This window comes from Malus domestica, chromosome 04 (assembly GCF_042453785.1).
Source record: "Malus domestica chromosome 04, GDT2T_hap1".
In the NCBI taxonomy this organism is placed as follows: Eukaryota; Viridiplantae; Streptophyta; class Magnoliopsida; order Rosales; family Rosaceae; genus Malus; species Malus domestica.
Window position 1 is genome coordinate 10,451,418 of NC_091664.1, and position 25,687 is coordinate 10,477,104.

At 35.0% G+C, this 25,687-nt stretch overlaps 2 protein-coding genes across 2 annotated transcripts; both read right to left on the reverse strand.

The window, feature by feature from the left end:
* Positions 1-5,133: 5,133 nt before the first annotated feature.
* On the reverse strand, positions 5,134-7,845 carry LOC103433065 (uncharacterized protein At4g22758). The gene is made up of 3 exons (XM_008371281.4): positions 7,153-7,845; positions 6,339-6,543; positions 5,134-5,582 (listed from the first exon to the last, which is right to left on the reverse strand). The coding sequence occupies exons 1-3, from the start codon at positions 7,531-7,533 to the stop codon at positions 5,341-5,343; spliced, it is 828 nt and encodes a 275-aa protein (XP_008369503.2). The 5' UTR covers positions 7,534-7,845; the 3' UTR covers positions 5,134-5,340.
* A 7,624-nt stretch (positions 7,846-15,469) lies between these two features.
* LOC103433066 (pentatricopeptide repeat-containing protein At4g22760) lies at positions 15,470-17,472 on the reverse strand. The gene has a single exon (XM_008371282.4). It carries the CDS (start codon positions 17,352-17,354, stop codon positions 15,618-15,620), a length of 1,737 nt encoding a protein of 578 aa, XP_008369504.3. The 5' UTR covers positions 17,355-17,472; the 3' UTR covers positions 15,470-15,617.
* Positions 17,473-25,687: the final 8,215 nt, after the last annotated feature.

The following is a 25,687-nucleotide window of genomic DNA, read 5'->3' on the forward strand; positions in this document are numbered from 1 at the left end:
TAGTGTTCTGTCAAAAAGTCTGCAAATACTGGCAGTGAAATACAAGGTCAAACATAACTTCTCAACTGGAGTATATCTTGTTTCCACCTCAGTAAGGATTCTACTTATATAGTATACTACTTTTTCTTTTCCTCCTTCATTATTCTGAGCTAGCAAACTCCCAAGTTTTTCAGGCTTGGACATCTTCTTAGTGTTGTCGGGCAAGATCACTTGAGCCCTCACTAGCTCCTCATAGATGTCAGCAGCCTTAGTTAAGTCGAAAGGGTATGATTGATACTTTGAGGGCTTGATAAGAACAAGTCCTCCATCATTCATCATAATCTTCTGATCCTTGATTAGTTAAACCAAACCCTTCACTGTTAAAAGTTTGAAAGGAGTAGTCATCTCTGCAGCGCACAACTCTATTCCTTCACCCAAGTTGTCATCATTTTCCCTTGTCTCCAAGCCTTCAAACTTTAACTAATGTATTGGTGCTTTATTTCCATATAAATGAGGTCTTTCTAAACCTCATCATAAAATCATCTGTAAACTCATGTTTATATTACTTTACCTCTACTAAGTCATTAATAGTCATCTCAGGCTCCACTCTATAGAACTGCTTATGAAATGCCATCTTTATCTACCCCTAATTGGTAATAGAATTAGGGGGTAACTAAGAGTATCATTGGGAAGCCAATCCCACTAGAAAGTTCCCAAACAATCTTAACTTGTAGTTAGGATTATCCTCAAAAGCCACACAGTAATTCGAGAATTTAAAAATATGGCCTCTAGAGGACACATTACAATCTTCCCCATATGCAGGTACGGCTTCTGGTATGTGACCCTAAATATCGAAAGGGCTTGTGGTTGAGCATTTTGCATCACCATTCTCTTTAACTCTGCCAGTTCATTCTTGAGTTACTGATTGGCCATGTTGTTCTTCGGGGAAGAAGAATTCCTCCATTTCATACCATGGTCTATTCCCGAGAAAACATCTCTTGATGTATCATGCTACCTTCAACTAGTTTCTCTTCCCCCTTATTAACTAATGGTGGTGGTCGATAAGGTGAAGGTTTTCTTCCATCATCGGGCAAGCTTTTGGTACTAATGCCCTCACTTGGGTTGGATGCACAAAGTTTTATTACATCTTGCCCATCTGGCTTCCTGACCTCTAATGGTGGTGGTAAAAGGTCTAGCAAGCCTGACTCTTATGGCTCTTCTCTAATGTCTTCTTGGTGACTGGTTCCCGTCTGCTCATTTTTCTTTCCTTTATCCTCTTTCTTCCCAAGCAAGGGGAACTGGGGGGTAGTTGGTTCTTTCTCCAAATCTAAAACTATACCTCCTTCATTAACAGCTTCATCCTCTGGTGGAGAGTATTCTAACTCCAATTTTCTTTACAACGTCCCTGTCAAAAAGCATAGCTTGCTAACTTCCCCCACGGTTTCTAGGGAGATTTTTTCCATACTTCTCAGCACTTGCATTATGGTCGCTTGCAAGTCTTCATTAGTTACTTTTCCTCCAGACTTTTAGAAGAAGTCGGGCTCTTTATGATCCTGGGACTGAGTGGGGAGAGAAAATATCCTGGCTGATCTGTCATGTCTGCTTCTGTCGGGCAAAGAGGTTGCTCGAATTCTACCTTTCACCTGAATGTTCGATCCTTCATTTGTCTTAGCATACAATATTACAAGATATCGTCCCACCGAGCGTGCCAAAATTATGTTCAAGCTAGATTGTCCCTTGCATAACTTCTCTTGTCTTGCCTGTCGAGCAAAGTTTAGTGCTTAGTTTTCTACAATATATGTTTGTCATTAGTTTGAATGATGCCTTTGTGTGACCTTTGTTAGGCTTTAAGGCTTACAATCAAAACTAATATAAGTCTGAGCGTGCCCCTGTTTTCTTTGTTTAGCTTGGTTGTTCAATTAAATGTTTACTTGCACCACAAGTCACTTAGACTCCTTGGTTCATAAGGATTGTTCATAGATAGGTTAAGTTTGTACTAAGTTCTTTTCTTGCCTTTAGATCAAGGACTTTATTTATAATATCATATGTTCGTTTCAGAAGGATTTCAGGGTCACTCAAATTAGTTCCTTAGTTATCAGTTTAAGCTAACAACGAGAAAACAAGATTAATCATTTTGACAAGATTAATCATAAATAAAACTTGAACAGAAGTAGTTGAAAATGACATAGGATCTTGTTAAAGATGAATAAACAACAGATCTACTTTATATAAAGACAAATAAAGGAGACTCGAGCAAGATTACAACCTTGTCGGGCAAGGTTCATCTTCTTGCAACCACTTCTCCTTGTATTTTACAGAGCCAAATGTCTTGGAAAATGAGATATAAACAAGGTTTACTAAAGGGATTCGATACTACAACAAAGGGAAAGGTAGCAAAGCTTCTAAAAACTGACAAAAGAGAACTTTCTATGGTGGACCTACAACTGAAAAAGGGTAAAGGATGAACAAACTTAAAGCTATCTGGTTTTGCTATTAAGTTCAAAGTTGAGTATGTTTGAGAGTTGAGAAAGTTGTTTACTTGCATCCCTTGCTGCTTTTATAGACTTCATAGTCCGAGTGTCCAAGCTTTCTCTTTTGGTGATGGCTTCTAGAGTATGGTGAGTCATCATCTGCTTTGTTAATTACCTACCCATGCCATGAAAAAGTGCTTTTTGCTAAGGGTAAGTTGCCCTTTGTCACCTGTCATTTCTCACACAGGCTTGTTGCCTATTGGTTGCTAGAAATGATTTTTAAATTCATCCTGGGCTGCCACCTTTCCCAGCCCAATTCCTTTCTGATTTTTGCACACATGGGCCTTCAATTGCATTGAGCCCAATATTAAATATCCACCAAACACTCAGATGTTAGACAAGATGTGACAAGCAGACAAAAGAAATCGTATAATAGTAGACCTGGCATTCATGTCATGTTTTCCATATGTGTGTCGTTTTCGTGTCATACCCGATATCTTAACGGGTCGTGTCGTATAATACCCGTTAAAATAAACGAGTAAAATAACCCGACCTGAAATCGACCCGATAATATTAACAGGTAATATAACCTGACCCGTTAATCGTTAAGGAAAATATATTTTAAACCAATAAATAATCAAATGAAAAACATAATAGTAAATAAGTATATACATATCATATTGTCACATCCAAAACATAAAAACGCATTTTCCTTTTAAGTATATTTTCACTTACCTAAAGTCTTTAATAGTTCTTTAATTAATGTAGAAGTGTAAAAAAATATAGAAATAATATATAAATGCTCGTAATGACAAGCTTTACAACTTTCAAGAAGAGCTTAACTTCGAAATTCGCCACTATAATCATATAAATCATAGATCAAAATTTAACCGTTGATTGTTGTTTACATTTACGAGGTAAAGTAGGAGTAGCCGAAATTGAAGGAAAGATGAGAGAAAATCGGTTCCGGTGATTTGGACATGTGCAAAGAAGGCCGACTGACGCTCCGGTGACTACGGGACAGAGGTTCAGGGCCGAAGGGGTAGAGGAAGACCTAGGAAAACTTTGGAAGAGACTCTAAGAAAAGGCTTAGAGTAATTGGATCTAACGGAGGACATGACACAAAACCGAGCGCAATGGCGTTCTAGGATTCATATAGCCGACCCCACTTAGTGGGAAAAGGCTTTGTTGTTGTTGTTGTTGTTGTTGTTGTTGTTTACATTTACGCTTCATTGTTCTCATCAATTTTTTTTTTCAGATTTTCTTTTTTGAAAACTTGATCTATTAGAGGATGCAGGAAGATGAACAATTTGGATCGTTGATATTATATTCAGAGTTTTACGATTAGTGAAAATATTGCTTGATGTTTATAAAGTTTCTACTAACTATATAAAGTTTCTACAAACTATATGACATCAACTCATATTTCAGTTAACCGTAAATATCAAAACGTGATATCAAAGATCTGAACGTTCATCTTCTTACATCCGCCAGATGATCATGTTTTCAAAAAATAAAATTTTAAAAATGAAATTCAGTAAGAAGAATAAAGCGTAAATGGCAATCAACAGTTAAATATAAATTTAAGGTTTATGAATTATAGTGTTGGATTTCGAAGCTGACCCCTTCATGAAAGTTGTAAAGTTTGTCACTATGAGTGATTGTATATTTTTTTTTACATTTTTTACACTTCTACAATAATTATAATTAATTTTTCCCTCAAATAAAAAACATTATTCATGAAGGTTTGGAGGATTTTAAAAATCTAAATGATAATGTAAGTGTAACCATTATCTACTCGTGGAGGAATAATGATGAATCACAAGTGTTTATATATTCTTTCACATTTTTCGTACTTGTATGTATGTCTTCTTAGTTCTTGCCTATACAAATACTATATTAGTTTATTTTAATTTTGGACAACAACATGTTAAGTAAAATTTATCGTAGTAATGATAATAAGGAACTCTCATAATAAAAATAAATAATGACTAAAACTTTTTTTTTTAAACTTATATAGAATAATAATACAAAACTATATATTTAATATAGAATATATTGTGTATATTAATATGGTTATTGTATTTTATGATAAATCTTTTAGTGATTAAACTTTAAAATTATCAAAATAAATTTTTTCTTAACATGTCGAAACGTGTTATCCATGTGTATACCCGTGAAGAATCCGTTATTAACGGGTTCTTATCGGGTCATTATCGGGTGATCCGTTAAGTTATTGTGTTGATCCGAAACCCGTTATTTTCGTATTATTTTTCTTGTTGTGTCATCATATCGTGTCAAAAACTGCCAGGTCTATAATAATAGTATTTGATGTATTATAAAGTAAGGAATTTTATTTAGAATAGTTTCAATGCGAAGTATTGTTAATGATGTTGTGAAGTAGATTCCTCCTTATATTGTGTACGTAAAGGATAAAAGAGGAAGATTCCTCCTTATATTGTCTTCTTTGGGATGGGTATCATCATCTAGGAAGACTAACACAACTTAGAAAGTAAAGCTGTACAGACATAACTCTTTTTCACCACCGCTTTGGATCGTTCCTAATACATCATAGAGTACACGACATTTTAGTGAAAATCCAACTGTTTTCTTTTTCGTTGCAGTTCTTAGATACAAGCAAAATAATAGCAATTGTAACTCGTAATTTGGTGGGACAAGAAAATGAACAATTGGTATTTCTTCAATTTATATGCATTTGAACTGGTATGGTCATCCGTACAGCATTGAATAAAAATTCATATTCCGAAAGGCAGAAGAACGAAAATAATACATCTTCAGCGGGATTCCACATCTAGAGGCTCTTTTCTAGAGTAACATGAGATAATATTTTGTGTTACCCTAGCAATGGTTAATTCTTTGTACATTGATCTCACCAGATGCAGATTATGACTCTCCAAAGCTTATGCGTCCTCCTGGCGATTTTGCCAAGTTTACGGGCGATGAAATTCGGTAGTAAAAATACAGGGCGCGGAGCAGCTGGAGGAGTGTTTTCTCTCACAGGAACGACTTCAGTGATTAAAGAAGTTGATACTCCATTGCTGCTGCTGCTGCTTTTTCTAAGATAGAAGCTTCGGCTACCGACATCTCCAATTACTTCAGATTTATCCAAACCTATTCAATCAAAATGGTCATGATCAACAAAATCTGCAATTCTTGTTAGAAAAGCACAAAATCAAACAGAGCCAGCAAACAACTTCTTGTTATTGCCTTGGTCAAGCATATGGTGAAAATTTTGAATCATTCAACACGGAAAAGATTTCACTAGATCCAAAGCATAATTGAAAGCATATAAATTAAAAACCGAAACCCAGTAAAGGACGTTATTGTCCGATTGCCCATGTGCCACATTTCTTGTAAGTTTGGCTTTCATATAATATAGGAACCAACAAGAAAACAATGTTGGCGGAACAACTTGCCAATGAATAGGGACGAAATTATTTGGCTTTTAGTATACCCTGTTGACGGTAACTTTCACAATAGTTCTGGCGAGTTTGATTCCTATAACACTATTGTTTCGGTAATATGAGTTCGATAGATTTGAGTTTAGTCTATTAATTGTAGGACCCTTCAATTGTTTCTTTTTTTTTTCCCAATGAGGAACGCTAGCTATCAACCAACGGGAAATCGTATTAACGTTGTCATAAGTTCATTGTTTAACTAAAGAACACGATTCGTCTCTCATTGGATAACAAGTTAGATGACTAAATGGATTCATCTTTAGGCAAATTCTTTTTGTAAAGATAACCGTTAAAGGGTGACTCAAAAATAAACGTTTTGGATTGTCAAGTAATATTGCAAAATTTACAAAATAAAGGAGAATGTAAAAAGTGAAGGTACAATGGGGAAAGGTAAAGAAAAATCACTTACTTTGAAGGCTGAAGTAAGACTGATGCAACTCAAAGGACAATGCCTCGTGATCAAGCTTCGGAGTTCGACCTTCTTTGCTATATTTGTCTACAACAAGCTTAATTGTTTCTTCCACTGTAGATCCTAATTTAACCATGGCGCGCACCGGTCCGGGGCTTCCTTCAACTGACACATTCAACACCACCTTTGCATCTTTCTTGTATCCCTACATTGCATTTGCAAACCACATATCAGCTCCTTAAGCCATTGTACCGGAATTTAGACCCACCCAGCAGCAACCCACAAAGGCATGCGGTCAAGTGAAATAAAACAAACCAGTCATGCCTAAATTCATTAAATTAATAGGATTGAATCCCTTTTTTTTTTTTTTTTAACAAACGATATTATGGGCTTAGCCTACTAGCAATAATATGGTTCAAATTTGTTTTTGGTGAAATTCGAACTTAGACCTTTCGATTCTTGTTAAAGACGAATTTGAACTCTGATCTGATGTAAGTAATATCGTTTGTTTAAAAATAAAAAATAAAAAACAAACAAGGAAGGTTGAAAATTTTAATTGTCACTGCGTTTATGGTTTTCAATTTAGCCAATACTTTTCAGAGGAAAATGAAAATTTTATTTTTAACCCTAACTAAATATAAACCATTAATTCAAAAAATAAAAAAACGTGCCACCAAACAATCCCACCTACAATTCAACTCCAATTCTTAACAGACAAACCAAAATTCCGTTCCCAAAAAACACAGTGAATGAAAAATTCAAAAGTTACAAAAAATTATAAGCAAAAAAGGAAACTTTTAAACGTTGACCGTACCTCGTTCTTATGGGGAGAGAAGGGCAGGGGCTGCACCATCATCAGAGAAGGAGAGGAAGCAAAGATGTCCGTACAAGTGTGAGGCCTGAACAAAACACCCTCCGGCTCCGACAGCATGGCCGGACCACGAAGACCCTCCTTCTCCTCCTCCTCGTAGAAATCGCTGCCAATTGACCCCACCAATACGGGAACGGAAGAGCATCGCTTGAGAATCTCAATAGGCTTGGAATGGTGCTGGTGGTGCTGGTGGTGCGGGTGGTGCTGCTTGGGCGATCGCCGAGATTGATGGGTCCTCCGTTGCGTCGACGGAGATAGGTTCGGCGGTCTGGTTTTCTGGCCTCCGCTCACTTGAGATCGTCGCCGGAGACCCCTTTCTGACATAAAAGTAAATAATCGTAGCAGAAGATATGAATAGTAGGGTTGAGATTTGTGAAGAAATTATATATGTTTGTTTGGTTAATGGGTTTTGGAAGCTTTGAGAGGAGAGAACTGAGAAACGGAAGAGAGAGAGAGAGGAGGAGGAGGAAGTTGAAGAGGGAAGTAAAGTAGTTGGTGGGTAGATTTTGCGTGAGAGGGAAGAGAAAGATTTCCTTTACTTTCTGGTTCGTGCTGCAAGCGCGTGTCTACTAACTGCTGCTGTTAAGGTTTTACCGCATTAAATTTATAAATAAAATTTTAAAAATTTTAAAAATATAAAAGTTGATGATTAATTTATTACTTAAATGTTAATAAATTTATTTATTTTTATTAGTGATATATTATTTAATTTAAAATTTTAATCTCTTTAACATTACATTTTACCCCTTAGCTTTTTGGATGAAAAAAAAGACTAAAAACAGCAGCCTGAGCAAACTTATTCAACTATAAATTTAAATCAAAACATCTCAAGTTGCCCCTTTCATTTTTTTCTTTTTTGGTGTTATTATTTATTTACTTCTATTTTTTTTTTCTTTGTCAAAAGATAGACTAAATTCAGGGCCTATCTCGTCCCAAACAAATAAACCACCATGTTTGTTAGTACAGGTGGCAACCGTGTGAGCAACCAGGTTGCTCCCCCACAGCACAAACCCTATTTTGACATCTCCAATATGCTTCACCAAAGAATCAATATCAAACAGAAGACATTCCAAATCAATATCCACTTCAATCTCCTTGTTAATAATTCGCAATAGAACCTGGACATCCGATTCAATCTCCACCTTGGTAAATCCTTCGTTATTGAAGTTTACGTCACTACTTTTGATTGGTGGGTTCGTGTCTTAGGCCAGATGTCCACAATGTCGAGTTGTTTAGGTGGTGGCGGTGCTTCTTTCATGCGACTTGCCTCAACTAAGAGAGAAAGATGATGCTTTATGTCTTTATGCTTTATATCTTGTCCAAGATGAAATTTTATAGGATGTCATAGTAACGGTATAATCATGTGGTGTTATGCAAAAAAAATTTGTGTAAATCTCAGTTTACTACTCTTAAATTCCGTAGTTTTCAACATTTAGTACATGAAGTTTTTTTCATCCCAGAGTCATACCTAAAGTGTTAATTTTAGGGCAGTCTCATACATTCATTAGTTTGGCTGTTAAGTCTCTCGTTAACTGATGACGTTGCGCCCATGTGTATAATGACTGGACGCCATGTGTCATTAAAAAAATATTAAAATATTAAAATAATTAATTAAATAAAATATTTATAAAAAAAATAAAAGGAAAAATTAGTATCCGGTCCCTAGTTCTTACTGTTCATTGACTAAGACCTTATTAGTTCTCAAATTTTGATTCAAGTCCCTAGCATTAATGTAATAATGAATTTACATGTTTATTATATAATTTTTTAATATAAAAATTAGTAATTAATTTAGGGTTTAATACTCACACCTCTATTAAACTTCTAATTAATTTTCAATTCAAACATTTCCAAAATAATAAAAAATTAAATTAAATTAAGTTTGTACCTATTAGTTTTTTTTTATATATAAAAAGATTCACAATTTTTTAATCTTAAATGTACCCATTCATATAATTTTTCAATTTTTTAATCTTAAATGTACCCATTCTCAAATATATCAATTTGTTATATGTAAAATGTACCTTTTTTTTAATATAAAATCCATTCAAATTTTTTAATCTATGTTTAAACTTATATGGGTACATTCTTTTTCATTGATTTGGGAATGTATCCATGTTTTGGTACAATAACTTTTTTTGTTAATTTTGGTTAATGTACCCATACATATATGTACACACACACACACAATATAATAGAGAGTATAATTTATTTTGTTAATTTTGGTTAATGTACCCATACATATATGTATACACACACACACACAATATAATAGAGAGTATAATTTATATTTTATTATTTTTAATCCCATAAATTATGGGTTTTATTTAAAATCTCATTAATATAAACAATTACAAATTTCAATTTTTAATTTTTAATTAAAAAAATATAGTAACTTACATTATTACATTAATGTCAAGGACCTCAATCAAAAACTAAAAACTAACAAGGTTTCAATCAAAGAATATTGATAGTTAGGGACCGCATCCAAAGTGTCCCAAAATAAAAACTTAAAAAAGAAAACCAGAACGCCCTTCGTCTTCCCCACCCAACACCCCTCCACCCCCTCCACAACTCCACCCCCTTCGTCTTCTCCACCCGAGCACCCCTTTCTCCCATCCCCTATCACCCACCCCTTGCCCACCCGAGCCACCCTTTCTCCGATCTACTCCACCAAATCAAATGTCAGAAAACCCAAAAATATATAGAACCCTTCTCCCATCCCCCATCACCCACCCATTGTCTTCTACCCAGTTAAAATTTAAGAAAAATATTAAGTAAATTTAAGAAATTAATTTACAAAATTGCAAATTTAACAGACAAAAAACATTAAGATAAAGAAATGACCCTTTTGGGGTCTTTAGGAACACCATAGCCGCTGCAATACACCCACCAACACTTGCATGAGGCTATCGCCCACCTTTGCCTCCTTGAGTGTGTCCGGAAACCGCCACTGCACGCAGTCCGACACCACTCGGGCCAGAGGAATCTGGTTCTGCCCCTTAGAGCTCTCCATCTTCATCTTCACTCGCTTCGAGTTAACTCGTTTCGACTGCTGGGACGAGATACTTGCTTTGCGCGCCTGGGCCACGGGAGCTTGTCGACAGCAATGATTCGAGTCAAATCTTGGAACCGGGTCAGTGAAGGGAGTGCCTATCCCATCAATGAAATCAATCAAAGTAAGTAATTTTCTTTTAGGTTTAATGGGTTTGATTTCTTATCGCGATTTCATACGTGGGGTGCTTCTGGGGATCTGAAACTCCTACACATGGAGGGGATGGAGGGGTGGAGCCATGGAGGGGATGGAGGGGTGTCGGGTGGGGAAGAAGAAAAAGGTTTTGGGTTGGTTATTTTTATTTTTATTTTTTAATATTTTTATTTAAGGGAACTTTAACGAAAAGCTCCCGGTACTGTTCACTTTAATGAAAAACCACATTTTTATACTAAAAAGTCAATCATGATACTATTCACTTTACCCTTTATTTTGTCTTTATCGTTAAAACTCAAAGTTTTCAAATCATTTTCATTAGTTTTCCTTTTATTGAATTAATTTTTTTAATTTTTTTTAATTTTTTTAATTTTTTTAATTTTTTTAATGACACGTGGTGCCCCAATCATTATCCACATAAGCGCTACGTCATTAGTTAACATGAGACTTAACAACCAGACGAACGGATGTATGAGACCATCCTAAAAAACTTCATGTACTAAATGTTGAAAACCACGAAACTTGAGAGTAATAAACTAGATTTACCCAAATTTTTTCCTTCTAAATTTGAGTTTAGGATAGGGTGTTGATTCGTTGAAGCCAAGGGGGGAATGGTGTATTAAAGAAACTAGGCCATGGAGTGCTTTGGTGGCATGTGAATGTTATGTTGTTACGTATTGGCTATGTTATGTTGTTTGACTATCAATATACTATGATAGAAATGTTAGTAATCTTTGCATTAACTTTTGCAATTGAATATTTTCACTTATTCGCATGATATGTGTCCTATTTTACACACATAAAAAAAGACTTTTAAAAATTACATTTTCCATTTTTCATCGTTAATTCCAAGCCAAAAACATTAAAGGTCTTAGTTTTTGTAAAATGCGACACGTGTTATTTGAAGAAGAGAAAAGTCCAAATACAAATGTTAGTGCGAAATTTCTAGTATTAGTAAAAGAGTAATGCTAAACTTACCTTATATTTGTATCATCATTTGGTAAGTCCTACCTCTATTAGAAAGATAGTACAAATATGTGGATGAGGATCCTCTCCATATCCTCTTTGTGAGGATCTTAGGGATCAATTTATCTTAGTCATTCATCGTACATCGTGCAGCCAACTTTCGTTAGATAATATCTACGGTTAATTTTAAATAAAAAATTAAAAATGATTTCTGATCACAAGATGATTGATAAACGGATAGGATGAACTGAACTCTAGGATACTCACAAAAAGAATCCTGATAGGATCATGTTCTCAAATATATGGTAAAAGTTGCATTTTTGTTAATAAAATACTTTGAGGCTCTGTTTGTTTGAAGAAATTTTTAGTTGTAATGGGAACACGAATGATACACCACATATTTTTATGCCAGTGGTGGAAAATTTTAATTTTTAAGTTATTAATTTTTTAACACACATAACTCACAATTTATATAGGAACACGTGGTATACTATCTCGTGTGACGGTCACACTGAAAAATCTCTCGTTTGTTAGGCAGTCTTGATCATAGTCTAAAATATCCATAATATCCCGATATTTCCATCGAAATTTCCGTATTTTTGGACTACCGATATTTTTTTGAACTACTGATATTTCTGATATCATCGATATTTTAGACCTTGCTAAGTCACTCATATATCTTACCATGCAATGTATAAAGTGTAAAATATTGTACTAATTCATTATATATAAATGATTATGGTGTGTTTAAACTTCTTTCATTAATTACTACATATTTTCTACACTCACAATGTTTGCCAGCTCGCTATATTATCAACTTAAATCAGTTATATCTATCATGCAATGCATTTCCTTCCAATTTTTTGTGATAAACTAATAGATAATTGACTAAATAAACATCCTGCAAAGTTTCAATAAAAATTTCCAAGTTTTTCTTACAATTTCCGTGGTTTTTATTCAATTTTTATCGATATCGATAATATCCCGATATTTCCATCGAAATTTCCGTGTTTTTTTACTACTGATATTTCCGATATCATCGATATTTTATACCTTGGTCTTGACAAGGATTGGCTTAACTTAATTGAATAATTTTTTTGAGTTGGGTATGGAAAAATAATTACGAATTCAAATAAAATATTCAATGAAAAGACGAAAGCATATGAAATAAAATAAGAAGTTCATTACCCAATGAAATTGCTTCCACGCCAATTTACTTAGTTTCAATTATTTTGGGGAGGTTCGCATATGAACATCTAGATGACAAGTACTAGCAATATGTAATAATATATATATATATATATATATATATATATATATATATATATTGACATTTCGGTCGTAGATATTGACGGAAAAGGACCATTTCTGGATCTTTTTCATTAAATTCACCCAATCAATCAATCCAGGTCCTTGAAATTTAATCTAACGGCTACAAACAAGGAGCCCCTTTAAAAGTTATAATAACTTTAGCCGTTGGATCAAATTTCAAAAGCCTGAATTAGATGATTAGATGGATTTGGTGAAAGGGATCCGGAGATAATTCATTTCCGATATTGACAAAACAAATTACTGTCCACTCATAAAAGCACAAAGAAATGACCTCTAATTTGTAGTATACTCTCATTATCGTATATTTTAGCGTTAATCTCAATTTACTATTTTGATGTTTTTTTTTTGTTTTTAACATTTCATACTACTTTGATGATATGACGCTCACGTAGACAATGATTTGGCATCAGATGTCAATATGGCCCACGTGAATATTAAAAAATTAAATAAAATTAAAAATGGTGATGCAGTGCAACGGTGGTGTGGTGACTATGGTTGTCTGTTGCCAAAGACGTGAAGAAAGAGGGAAGAGATGGGCTTGAGATAGCGACAGAGGAAGAGAGAGAGAGAGAGTCACGTCATCAGTTAACAGAGGTTCTGACGGAAAACTTAAAGGATATATGAAAGTGTTACAAAATTATGACTTTAGGTACCTGACTGAGATAAAAAAAATGTATGAAATATTAAAAACCAAAAAAATTCAGAGTAATAAACTTAGATACATCCTATCATTTATGTTTTAAGAAATATATTTTAAGAAAATTGTGGTCACATCATTCAATCTTAGTTCATAATAGATAGTTATTTAAATTTTGTCATTCTACTTTCTTCTTGACGCTTGGATAAAAATTAAACAATAAGTGACCACAATTTCTTGAATTATAAAGTTTAGGAGAACAAAACTGCTATGTGATGATAAAAACATTGAAAAGAACAAGAGAAACGGTAAAAAGACTATTTCAAAAGTAAAATTCTGCATGAATTCTCTGTCATTATGTTTTTGACACAAAATTTTATAATATTGACGTAGAAATTAATGTTAAAATGTGAGGTAACAAAAAATTTATAAAAAAATCTCTTTAAAAGTATTTCCTTAGCATTCGTCAAAGAACAACAAAGCAAACACTAAGTTCCATATTCCGTCAAGCCAATGAGGCCACGAAGACGGTGACTTCTCCAAGATTTAAAGTAGATGAGATGCAGAAAATCAAGGGACACATCACGCTATGGCCAACAAATTGTAGTCGACATATCTACTTTGTTTATTCTAGAGAGTCAAGTGAAATTGTAAACTAAATTATCTTTTGGGGTCCTTAAGACTTATAAATAAATATACACACATATATATTATTTCTTTTAGGTATAGGCACTTTTCAAGTAGACATATACACAATATTCCGTTTTGCAATCACAATGCATTTTATGTTCAGTCACAAATCACAATTTAAAATATATAAATTTGTGGTCTAAACATGTGACAACACACAAATTGAACGATGTATTAACTAAAGCTGAGCGAGGTTTTTGAATGGATGGATGGCAAATTACGTGAAGAAGTTTATTATTTTTTTAAAAGAATGATGCAATGACGTTTAACTTGAGTAGCATTTATTTTAGTTCTTTGTTTGACTTTTGAATTGACATCTAAACTAAAACGTTGTAGTAAATCTAAAGTCCTTTGAGGTTTGGTATGTCATCTCAAAATTCCTTTTAGCACTTTAAGCACTCGAGTAGGTTTGGAATGGTATATTTTCTAGACTTACAACAGGGGCTATAAAAGTCAATGACTATATTCTAGATTTTGGAATTAGCATTTTTTTTTTCTAGACTAATTTAGATAGTAAATGAATGCCTCATTCTTAAATATTTTTTTTTTTTTTTTTCAAATGATAGACTGATATTATTAATGATTAAATGTGAATCGATACGTCATTTATATTTCTTAACCACAATAACTGCTAAAGAAATGTCTTAAGTTTCAGACCTGTGGATCACATTAGAAAACCATATAAAACCAACCATAGTACTCGATGTTAATAGAGTCGTGGTTTGTTTAAAAATATTACAGATTTTAGTTATGCAGCCTTATATCTGACCCACGATTAGTTTGTTGTGCATAATTTCTTTCTACAACTTTTCACATACAAACATAACTCATTAACAAGTAGTTACGCTTCATCAGTTATATAATCAAAATAAACTAATATAGTAGGGCCCGTCTGATAACCATTTCATCTATTACATAATTTGTTTGTTTTTTTTTTTGTCAAACTAAAAACTGAAAACCGAGTTTTGAAAATTAAAAAAATAAAGTAATTATCAAATGACTCTTTAACGTTACCATTTCGTGGCCCATCAAATAAATAACAAATTCTAATCGAACTGCTTTCTCAATCACCTGTAAATTCAAGGCCCAATCCGCTATTTGACCCTATGATTAATAGAAGTGAACCTTTTATCTTTATTTGGCATCCAGGCAAAGAACTCATGCGAGTAAAACAGTAAAAGTATTTGCCAGCTGAGGACAGTCCGCACAACCCATCTTCTGTATAAATTCTAACCCAAATCCTGCCCAACTATTTTGAATGAGGATCCTCCTTTGTGAGAGTCCGCGATCACTTTATCGTGTCAGTTCATTGTTCATCGTACATCGTGCAGTTAGTTTTCGTCAGGTACTGTTTGTGTTCAATTTTAAATAGAAACATTCAAAATAATTTCTGACCGCATAATGTACGATAAACGAACACAATAAAATGATCTCCGGAATTCTTACAAAGGGAATCCGGATAGGATGCTATTCCAACTATTTTGGCCAAAAAAAAGAAAAAAAAAACAAAACCATCCCAAATCATGGATGTGCATGTTACATGTTACACTCGTGATTTTGTAGTTGCACATTTGCTCACATGGAATCCATCCAGCTACAGCCTGGAATCTTGGCGAACCCCTTCTTCTCCATGACCTTTCTCAATCTCCTCTCATCGTCCCATCTCGCAGCAGAAGCATAAATGTTGGCAAGAAGAGCGTAATAACCGCTTTTATCAGGCTCCAACTTAAAACAATTCCGAGCAGCAGTCTCCCCAAGCTCAACATTGTTGTGTAATGAGCAAGCAAGAAGCAAAGCTCCCCAAACCCCCGCTTGAGGCTGCATTGGCATGCTTCTTATTAGCTCAACTGCTTTGTCCAACTGTCCTGCTCTGCCTAAAAGGTCGACCATGATTCCATAATGATCGCCCGATGGCTCAAGTCCATGTTCGTTCATGGAATTAAAGCATCGGTAGCCTTCTTCAACTAGACCGGCATGCTTATAGGCAGTTAGCAGTCCAGTGTATGTTACCACATTGGGGCAAATGTCGGCATTTACCATCTCTTCAAACAACTTGGTTGCTTCGACTGCCTTACCATTTATGCCGCATCCCAAGATCATTGCAGAATATGCAACTACATCTCTCTTTTTCAAGCCGTGAAACAACTTATATGCCCTATCAATGTCTCCACATTTTGTGTACAAATCAACTAAAGCGGTAGCCAAATGATCATCTAATTCAATTCCGTGCTCACTCATATAGAACTCAGCCCACAACCCAAATTTCATATCTCCCAGTTGAGAACTAGCAGATATAACACTAGCCAAAGTCATCTCATTTGGTTGAATATTCACTTCCAGTTTAAGCATCTGGTTGAACAGTTCAATGGCCTCCTTTGGTTGGCTATTTTGTGCATAGCAAGCTATCATGGCATTGAACAAGAGCACATCTCTTTCACTCATCTGATCAAAGAGTTGACGAGCGGACTCAACATTGCCGCATTTTGAGTACCCGCTAATCATCGTGATCCAAGAAACATTATTTCTTAACGGCATGGCATCAAAAATGACTCTAGCCGATTCCACTCTTTCACATTCCACATAACCACTAATCATTGCATTCCAAGAAGCCAAACTCCTCTGTGGAATTTGTTGAAACAAGAAATATGCCTTGTCCATATTTCCCATCCTCGCATACCCCGAAACCATGGAATTCCAAGACACAACATCCTTATTTGGAATCTCATCAAACACCTCCTGAGCCTCCTCCATATCCCCAGATTTCATATACCCGGACAAAACAGAATTCCAAGAAACAACATTCTTCTCAGGCATTCCATCAAACACCTTCCGTGCAGTTTTCATGTCACCGAGTTTCGAATAAAAATCAACGAGCGCAGTTTGTACATAAACACACCCACAAAACCCAAATTTATAAACCTGGGCATGGATCAATATCCCACCCAATTCATTCAAAATCCTTGCACACGCCCTCAGAGCAGAGGACACAGCAAAACTAGATGGGCAAAGTCCGAGCCTTTTTATCTTAAGGTAAAGAGAGAAAGCCGTTTCGTACTGGGAATGCAGAGAGAAGTAACGAATGGCGCAGCTCCATGAAAATGCATCTGGGTTTTTGAGATTGTGAAGGATTAGGTGCACGTAGCGGGCTGTAGCTGCAGAGAAGGTGAAATCTGAGTGGAGGACTTGGCGGAGCAGGAGGATTTGGAGGTGGTGGAGGCCATTGGATATAATGGGTGCGTGAACTTGTTTGAGTTGCTTCAGGGTTAGAGATTTCTCCAGTAGAAATCTAAGATTTTGACCATTTGGATTCATCTTCTTGTTCTCTTCATGATTTACCACAATGAAGTGAGAACTTCTAGGATCGAGTTTTCAAAACTCCAAGTTTTTGGGAAGTTTTTACTTCCAGATAGCTGCAGAGAAGGAATGGAAGCGCTTGGGCTGGGCGCCGAGTTAAACTTGGGTGTCCTTGGGTTGGGCCTCTGTTTTTTTTTTTTTTTGGTTTTTGGTCAAAAAGTCGTTCTGTTGTTACGATAGAAACTTCGAATTTTTAACCTAATTTAATTTTAACTAATGTTCTCATACGCTCTTTTTATCTAAGCAAACTTTACAATATGTTTGGATGGAGAATTTCTAAATTTTCATAGAATTCTAAATGACAGGAATTACAATTCCCAGTAATTGAATTTCTGTTAATTGAAATTTCAGTGTTTGGATGTTGGATACATGGAAATTGCAAAATGAAGGGAATTATAATTTCATTGTTTGGATATTCCCTTGAATTTGTATTCCATAGAAGAATACAAATTTGAAAAAAAAGAAAAATATTAAACTGGTAACAAAGTCATCAATGATAAAGGTCATCAAACCCCCAAGATTGGGGCTGCCAAACCCGCACTATAGGGAAAACTGTCTAAATTTTCCAGCAATTAAGAACTTATCAAAGGTTTGCAATAATATTTCATTGGAAAAAAATGTTTGCAATAATATGATAAGAGTTGATTGAAGTAGGAAAATCCCTGTAAAGCTCACTTGCAAATATCAACCAACATTCATGACATGCAAGACTTTTATTCTAACTAAATGTCTTACTGAAAAACACTAAAATGAGAAACATAATGAAAACAATCTTATGCGCCTCGTGAAGTAAGCAATAATACCATATTCTTTTTCTTCTCAATTGGGAGAGTCTTCAACATGAGAAATTGCTTGTCATCTTCGATCAACCAAGCACATGCTTTAATTTGTTCTTCTTCGCTGAGATCTGGTATTGCATTTACTTCATCACATACCTCTGTTGGATCAAGTTTCTTTGTGTCTGCAGAAATATAGTCTTGAAATGATGAAGCCATCTTGGCAAGTGAATCTGCAATCACATCTTTAGGAGTGGTTGATTTTCTTTTTGTATGAGGCACATCAACAAAACTTGCTGCCTTTCTCTTGCTTTGAGTCTTTTGACCATTGGCTAAACTAGGTGAAATCTCATTAATAATTTCAATATCTTCTAAACCTTATGCATCACCAACCAAATCTATATGATCAGATTCATTATGTGGAGGAGTCATAATCTCCACGGCTTCTACACCTGGTGGTGGTAAAAAACCATGTGTATGGTCATCTCCCCAAGGAGGATGTAAATTGACATCAGAAAGCAGGTCTTCTGCAACAAATCGTTGAATATGAAGAATATTGTTGTAGAAGGATTTGATATGGATTACACATTGGCACAGTACAACCAGAAACCTTCAAGTCTCTTACATACAATTAAACTATCCGGAAGTTGGTGTACGATCTAGGATACCCTCGTGAGGTTTGCCTGTTCTGTCATTTGTTCTCACATTTCAGGAAGAAATTGATGTTGCTAACATATAAGATATTCAATTAATCTGGTTTAATATTGCAATTAATCCAGTAGTGTTAGTGCTTTTTAATTTCAACACTTAGCAGACATCATTTACTACCATTTTAAATTATGAGCAAATCATTCCACCCTTCCCAGATAAGGTTACAGAGCAAATAGACAATTCAATCGGAGAAAATAAAACATAATAAGATCACACCCAAATAGCAATTCAATCGGACAATTCACCCTTCCCAGATAAGATAGCACCCAAAAATACATGATGCTTACAGTAATAAGATCGCACCCCAAAATACATGATCGCACCCAGATAAGGATGGAATGAAACCAGAAATACATGATGCTTACAGGAGGAAGATCGCACCCAAAAAGCTAAAAATAATTCAAGATAGAAGAGAGTAGAGACACTGACCTAGAACAAAGGAAGAAGATGATTGCACGATCGAAAATCCCTTCGAAGATTGGAGATTTAACAGAGTGAAGATTGTGCAGCCCTTTTGTTGTGAAATTTGGCGGTAGATATCCGAGTTTGGCGCGCACAAAATATCCCCGCAGATGAATTCGGGATTCTCATCGTTGTTGGAATTGTGAAATTACACCTCTTTAGGTGGAAATTAAACTCGGAATTCTTCATCCCCAATTTCCACCTTTTTTTCCCGTAGAATTTGCCGTTTCTCGCGTTGCAAGGTTCCCAAACGAGGGAAAACTGTTTTCCCATCCTAAATTCCCTAGTTTAAGTGAAATTCTGTTTTATTTTACCATATCCAAACGGAGTGTTAGTGCCTTTAGTAGTATTAGGCATCTTAGGAAAGTTATGAATCGGGAAGGGAATAAAAAGACATTATATAAATCAGTTCCCATATCCAATCAAATTTTTAGATAATGTAAATCTCATATACTTTTTTAATTTTATATGTGTTACTAAACGTCATGAACGAGAATAGTTCCAAACTTCGAATACCCATACGGTAGTAAAGGAAGAAATTAGAACAATTCCACCTATTCCAAGATGATCAACTTCTTACATAAGTTTTTTGAGAAGTAAACAGTTGCATTTGCAGTGGACGATCAAGCACTGTTGGAAAAGTTTCTCGTGCAAGTCGTGTCACTCATGATTCACGTCCCATGTAAATTTAAGGAAGGAGAAGGGGCATTTACAAATACTAGGTCAAAAAAATTCTCCACAATGATTCGCAGTTTGATCACAATGGTGATAGAACCTTGACATAGATTATTAGATAGTTGACGATGGAATGACTGACTGACTGAGTGACACTTGGCATAATATCCAAATATATTCCTTTCGAGGGGATTTAGATCTCATCGAAAATCTTAAGGATCTTCATATTCTATCCGTTTATCGTATATTGTGCTGTTATAAATAATTTTAAATATTTTTATTTAAAATTAAACACAAACATTACCTAACGAAAACAGATCGCACGATGTACAATGAACGGATAAGATATCAAGATCCTCATAGAGAAAATCCAGAGAGAATCCTCAAAGCATGAAGATTAACAGTAGTGTTCTGTTATTACTGATATATCTCATCTGCAATCTGCTAATTAAGCAAGCTCGCATGCAATGCTAATCATTTTTGGCGCATATCGATGACATATATTTTGAGTAGGAGACGACAAACACAAATAAAAAGTGGTCGACTTTCTTTAATATGTTGAAGTCCACGCACCATATCATTTGCAGGCATCACCATCGATCATCATTCGTGAAACTGAATCGTACTGATCCAATGGTGGCTGGTGGGGGCCGATCATCATTCATCATTCGTCATTCCTCACCACAATGTGGAGCTTTGGCCCATCACTACATGATTCTATGTTTGATGCGTATATCACTTTTACTGAACAGATGGGGAGTTACATAACTAGGAGAGTGATTGTCTGTTAGTATCAATCTAGATTATTTTGTTATCCAAAAAAATATATCAAAATTCTGTACTTAATACATTGTCGATGTTTCAAAAAATATATATCAAGAAAGAGACATTTGAACATAAACTGTTTGTCTTTTCGAATGCCGCAACACAACATGTTATTTTATTAAAAATTTATTGCTACAGTTGGATACTGAAAACACAAGAATGATTTTGAATAATGAACAGCCATGCATGCGACCAGAAAATTTCACTCTCCAGAGCTAATGACAAATGGTATTTTATTACATATGCTTCAAGTAAATGTGTACTAATGATGATTCATGACGTATGAGTGTAAACCCTAATTATTTAATCTAGACATGCTCGTGCTTCATCTTCTTTCTTAACCATTTCTTTTCTGCAAATACATACATTATCAAGCAGACTTTCAATTCAACACACCGAATGAAATTATGACTGGGAAATAAAAGGAAAAGTTGGGTCAAAGAAAGTAAGATCATGCTTTTTCAAATAATTTTTAACTTCGCCATCGGCCGACTTCTTCTTTTCATGAAATAGTGATTCTTGCTCCTTTTCTTCTTTCAACAATGTCAGGTTTATGCTTTATTAACCTGAATAGTTGATCATCTATCTGATTAGATGGAATAGAGTCTGTCCCTTTATATATTTACCCTACGTGAATATAAGCAGCTGGGTTCAAAATCCTTGATTCACGATTTATGGTTTATGCAATCATTGAAGATTTGTACAGCGTGGTCAACCAAAGACTGTTATCATTAATCTGTTCAAGAAAGCTCCATTGAAAAGAATATTAATTCCACATTGCCCGACTTATGCATGGTAGGGTAATGACATCACGAACGATCACTATTCCATAAGTTTCTGCTACAGAAATGTTTAAGAGAAGCTCTCGTTTTTCACTAAAAAGATGAATAAGAGATTACACCTCTTAAAAATTGTTTAAATTGTCATAAGAAACCCTAGTTGCGAAAGAACAACAAAACAGGAAACTACCAAAGTTCTAAAAATAGCAAGAGCTTGCAGTTCTCATTCTCCACTTCTTTTCGGGCTCATTTGGTATGTAGGATTGAATGGATAACTCCCTAATTCAGGGTTGAGGTGAGAAATGAAAAAATTGCAACCAAGAGGGCTAGAAGATGAATTACATAAGAAGAAAACTTAATACATTTCAATCCTCTCCAAAATGGTAGGATTAGAAGGGATGAGTTTTGTTCATGTCTAATCCTCTTCTAATCTCTCCAAATGAAAATTTATTCACTTCTACCTTTAGTGCTTTAAAATTAGAGTTATCCATTCTAATCCAATTCAACATGTCAAACCAGCCCTTCGAGTTTACTGCACCAAAATATATAAGGATGCATGTATCATGAGTCGTTCTTTGAGTTATATATATTATTCTTTTTCTCAAACTGAATCATACGTACATTTAGATAAGCCTTATATTTGTTCATGACATCATTGTCTAGTTCTATTTTTCTGTTGTGGTATTGAATAACATGTTACATGATTATCGTTAAATGAATCAATTAAACTATTTAGCATCCATTCTGACATATATACATGTTCAATGGTTATCGATAGCAAGAAGTAGAGAAATTATAATACAATGAGAATTACCTACTCCAAAATAAGAAAATCATACAAATATCATGACATGGATGCGTATCGTTTTAAAATCCTGGGTTGTGTGTATATATATATAAAATAAGGAACTGTACGTAGAAATATAATATAAATTGGAAGTTTGTTTGTTTCCATAAGAACAAGATCTTGCTTCGTTGTTTGTCACGACCTCCCCTTGTTTACTTTCATGGGAAACTGCCAAAAGGAGACCAGGTCGTATGGTTTGCAGTGTCACATGCATATTGAATATTTAGATGCACAGAATGTATGTGTGGATATTATCACCGTTAGAGTCTGAAATTGACAGGACTCCTTAGCCACAATTAATTTTAACGTCGCCTGTCTATGTGGATTAGGAGAAATATCTTCAAAATCTACCCAAGTTACGGCACCTTCGTCAAAGATGATCTTCGATGTAAAACAAACAATATTGTATCATCTTTTATTAGAACTACATCATGATTTGATTCTCCTCCTCAAGGTATGTAAGCAGTCCCATTTGGATTCAATTACACCTCCTATCAAACCTCCATTCTTTTATAAAATAAGCATTTAAGTTTGATTATCACGCGACTTTTGTCTATTCGTTCGCTCTTTTTTTCTTTTTTGCGGTACAAGAAATCCTCAATATCCCAAATAACACATAGCTTTGAAACTCTGCATAAATGCAAGTCTAAAATTTCAAAGTGATAGTGTCATACCCCGATCTTGAGATACGTCTAAAGTTGACACATGGACGACCACATACCTGTCCATCTTTCATGCCTTGGCTCCAAGACATGACCAAAATGCAAATCAATGAGCCAATAGTGTGGTAACTTTTCTTTTATCACATGGTTTCATCTAACATTTGTGTTAGACTGCCTATGTACCCAAAGACGGGATCAAGCCATTCGTGGTTCACCCTTTCGTTAAACTCCAACATTTCTCATAGTACTTCCTAGTAGAAAATCATGTAGCTCCAGAATTTCTCAAAGGAACTCAACAAGCATGACTCACTAGATTCAAACCTACATAACGAAACCACATAACAACCAGTATAGTCATTTCGTAACTACAAATAATATGGTCTAAGAACACAATTTATTTGTGCCCTTTTCAATTTCATTGGGCACAAATATATATTGGTGCTTTTAGATGTCAATGAACACAAAACTATCACAAATGTGCTTTTTGAACAAAAAGGCATATTAGTTTGTGTCTAAACAAAACGTGTATTGTGCCTATTAAAATTTATACACCAAAGTTGTGTCACTATTTATGGACATCCGTAATAATAATTTTTTTTTATTAATTTACAAAAACACAAAAAACATTTTCGTGCCCTTTAATTTAATATATTTAAATCATTTGATTTTATAGGCACAATGTTCGTGTCTTCCTTTAACAGTTTGGACACAAATCATATTTTAGTATTAGTTTTTATTGATCAAGGTGCCCCACACACACACGTTTCATCACCATCACTGGCAAATCCACTGTTTGGATCAAGCAGATGTTTTCTAAATTTATTTTCTTATTCGATACTTTCTGCTGTCAAATTACAGGGCTTTACCAACTGGATCAGTTCTTGAAAAAATTACAGAGTCAAAATTTATTCAAATAAGAGTCTACAAAACAACAAAAATTTTAGACTTCTTGATTTTTTTGGCTCTCCATTCATCAGGGAGAAAAAGAATGCTAAGGAGAGAGGTGAGGAAGAGAGAATATGTTATTTTACATTTAAATTTTATTTATTAGTTATGTTAATGATGGGAGCCGGATGAGATTTGATGGGAAGAGATCCCATCCGGATCTCTCCCACCAAATTCTAAGGATCAAGAGATCCGGACCCTTGAAATTTGATCTAACGGCTACAAACAGGGGGCCCTCTAAAAATTATAATAATTGTAGCTGTTAGATCAAATTTCAAGGGTCCAGATCTCCGGATCCCTAGGATTTAGTGGGAGAGATCCGGATAGGATCTCTTCCTAGATTTGATTAAGGGTGAGGAAGTGGAATTCCACGTATATGGAGAGTCTGGTCATACTTGCTCTTTGAGCAAGTCTTGTTATGGCATAGATATTTGTTTTTTGATCAAGAGAACACAAAATATATATTTGTGCTCATTAACAAATTAAAGTAACCAGTGGTTCCTCTTCACATTATTTGAAATTATCTACCATTAAATTTTAAAGTTCGAGTGTGTGCCTATTGGACCCACACCTCTCTCCCTTCTCCTCTAGTTCTTCTTCTCACATTCTCATTCTGCTCCCAGTCAAACTCCATCACTTCTGTCTCATTTATTTCTTCATCTGTCCCTCATCCTTCTCTTTTCTCTCTTGGCTCGCTTCTCCCCGAGCAACACAGCCACCACGTTCTCCGGCAACTTCGAACACCAAATCACCACCATCATCGTCCCAACCTCACACCAAACACATAACTATAACCCAGAGTCTCAGACCCTAGACTCGAACCTCAAATCGGAGAACCAGAGCTCCGTTTCGGAAATCCGACAGAGTTTCGGCGAGTTCATTACTTTCCCTACTAAGGTAAGGCTGATGCAAGTTATTTTCTATCCTTTCATGTGAAATTTCTTCCACGTTTCAAGATTGATGAAGAGCTAACGTTCTTTACTATTCCCACGAGTTGTAGGTTTCCCAAGATTTTCTGACTAACTCTCGTCGTCTTGGACGAGATTGACACCACAAATGAACTCTTCATAGTCCTAAGGACCAGATTCGAGCTTTACATCCTCAAATCTGTCGAGGATTCGTAGAGACCTAAACTAGCCTTTCAGGCCAATTTTCGAACACCTTTGGCCATCCCTTGGCCTCGATTTTGGTAAAATCAAACTTATGTTAACCCCATCATTTTGACATATTGTGTGTTACAAATGGTTGATATTTAATGCTGATCTAATTTTGTTTTGAATCCAAATAGGTATTGATTTTAATTTTTTCTTTCGTTTGTGTGTAATTTGAGATGGAATGTGGAAGTGGTTTGAATTTATGGTGTATTTATTTTGGTGTCTGATGACTATACTTAAATTACATGACTCTAGATTTAACATTCTACCTACTGATATCATGAATACAATTGTTAAGAATGAGTTTTCAAAATTGTCAATGATGTTGTGAACTTATTTAACTCATTTTAGAGAAGATACATGTACTTTGATATTCATGTATTCTCCTTTCATTTTCGTTCTTCTTGTAAGTTGTGTGGTTTCTTTATCTTTGAGGGTTTTATTCATTACCTTGG

Bases quoted from the DNA above. Each gene is read 5' to 3' on its own strand.
- LOC103433065 (XM_008371281.4), bottom strand. From the start codon at position 7,533: ATGTCAGAAAGGGGTCTCCGGCGACGATCTCAAGTGAGCGGAGGCCAG. The intron at 6,544-7,152 runs GTACGGTCAACG...AATGCAATGTAG, and splicing joins TCTCTCCCCATAAGAACGAG to GGATACAAGAAAGATGCAAA. The intron at 5,583-6,338 runs GTAAGTGATTTT...TTGATTGAATAG, and splicing joins GTCTTACTTCAGCCTTCAAA to GTTTGGATAAATCTGAAGTA.
- LOC103433066 (XM_008371282.4), bottom strand. From the start codon at position 17,354: ATGAATCCAAATGGTCAAAATCTTAGATTTCTACTGGAGAAATCTCTA.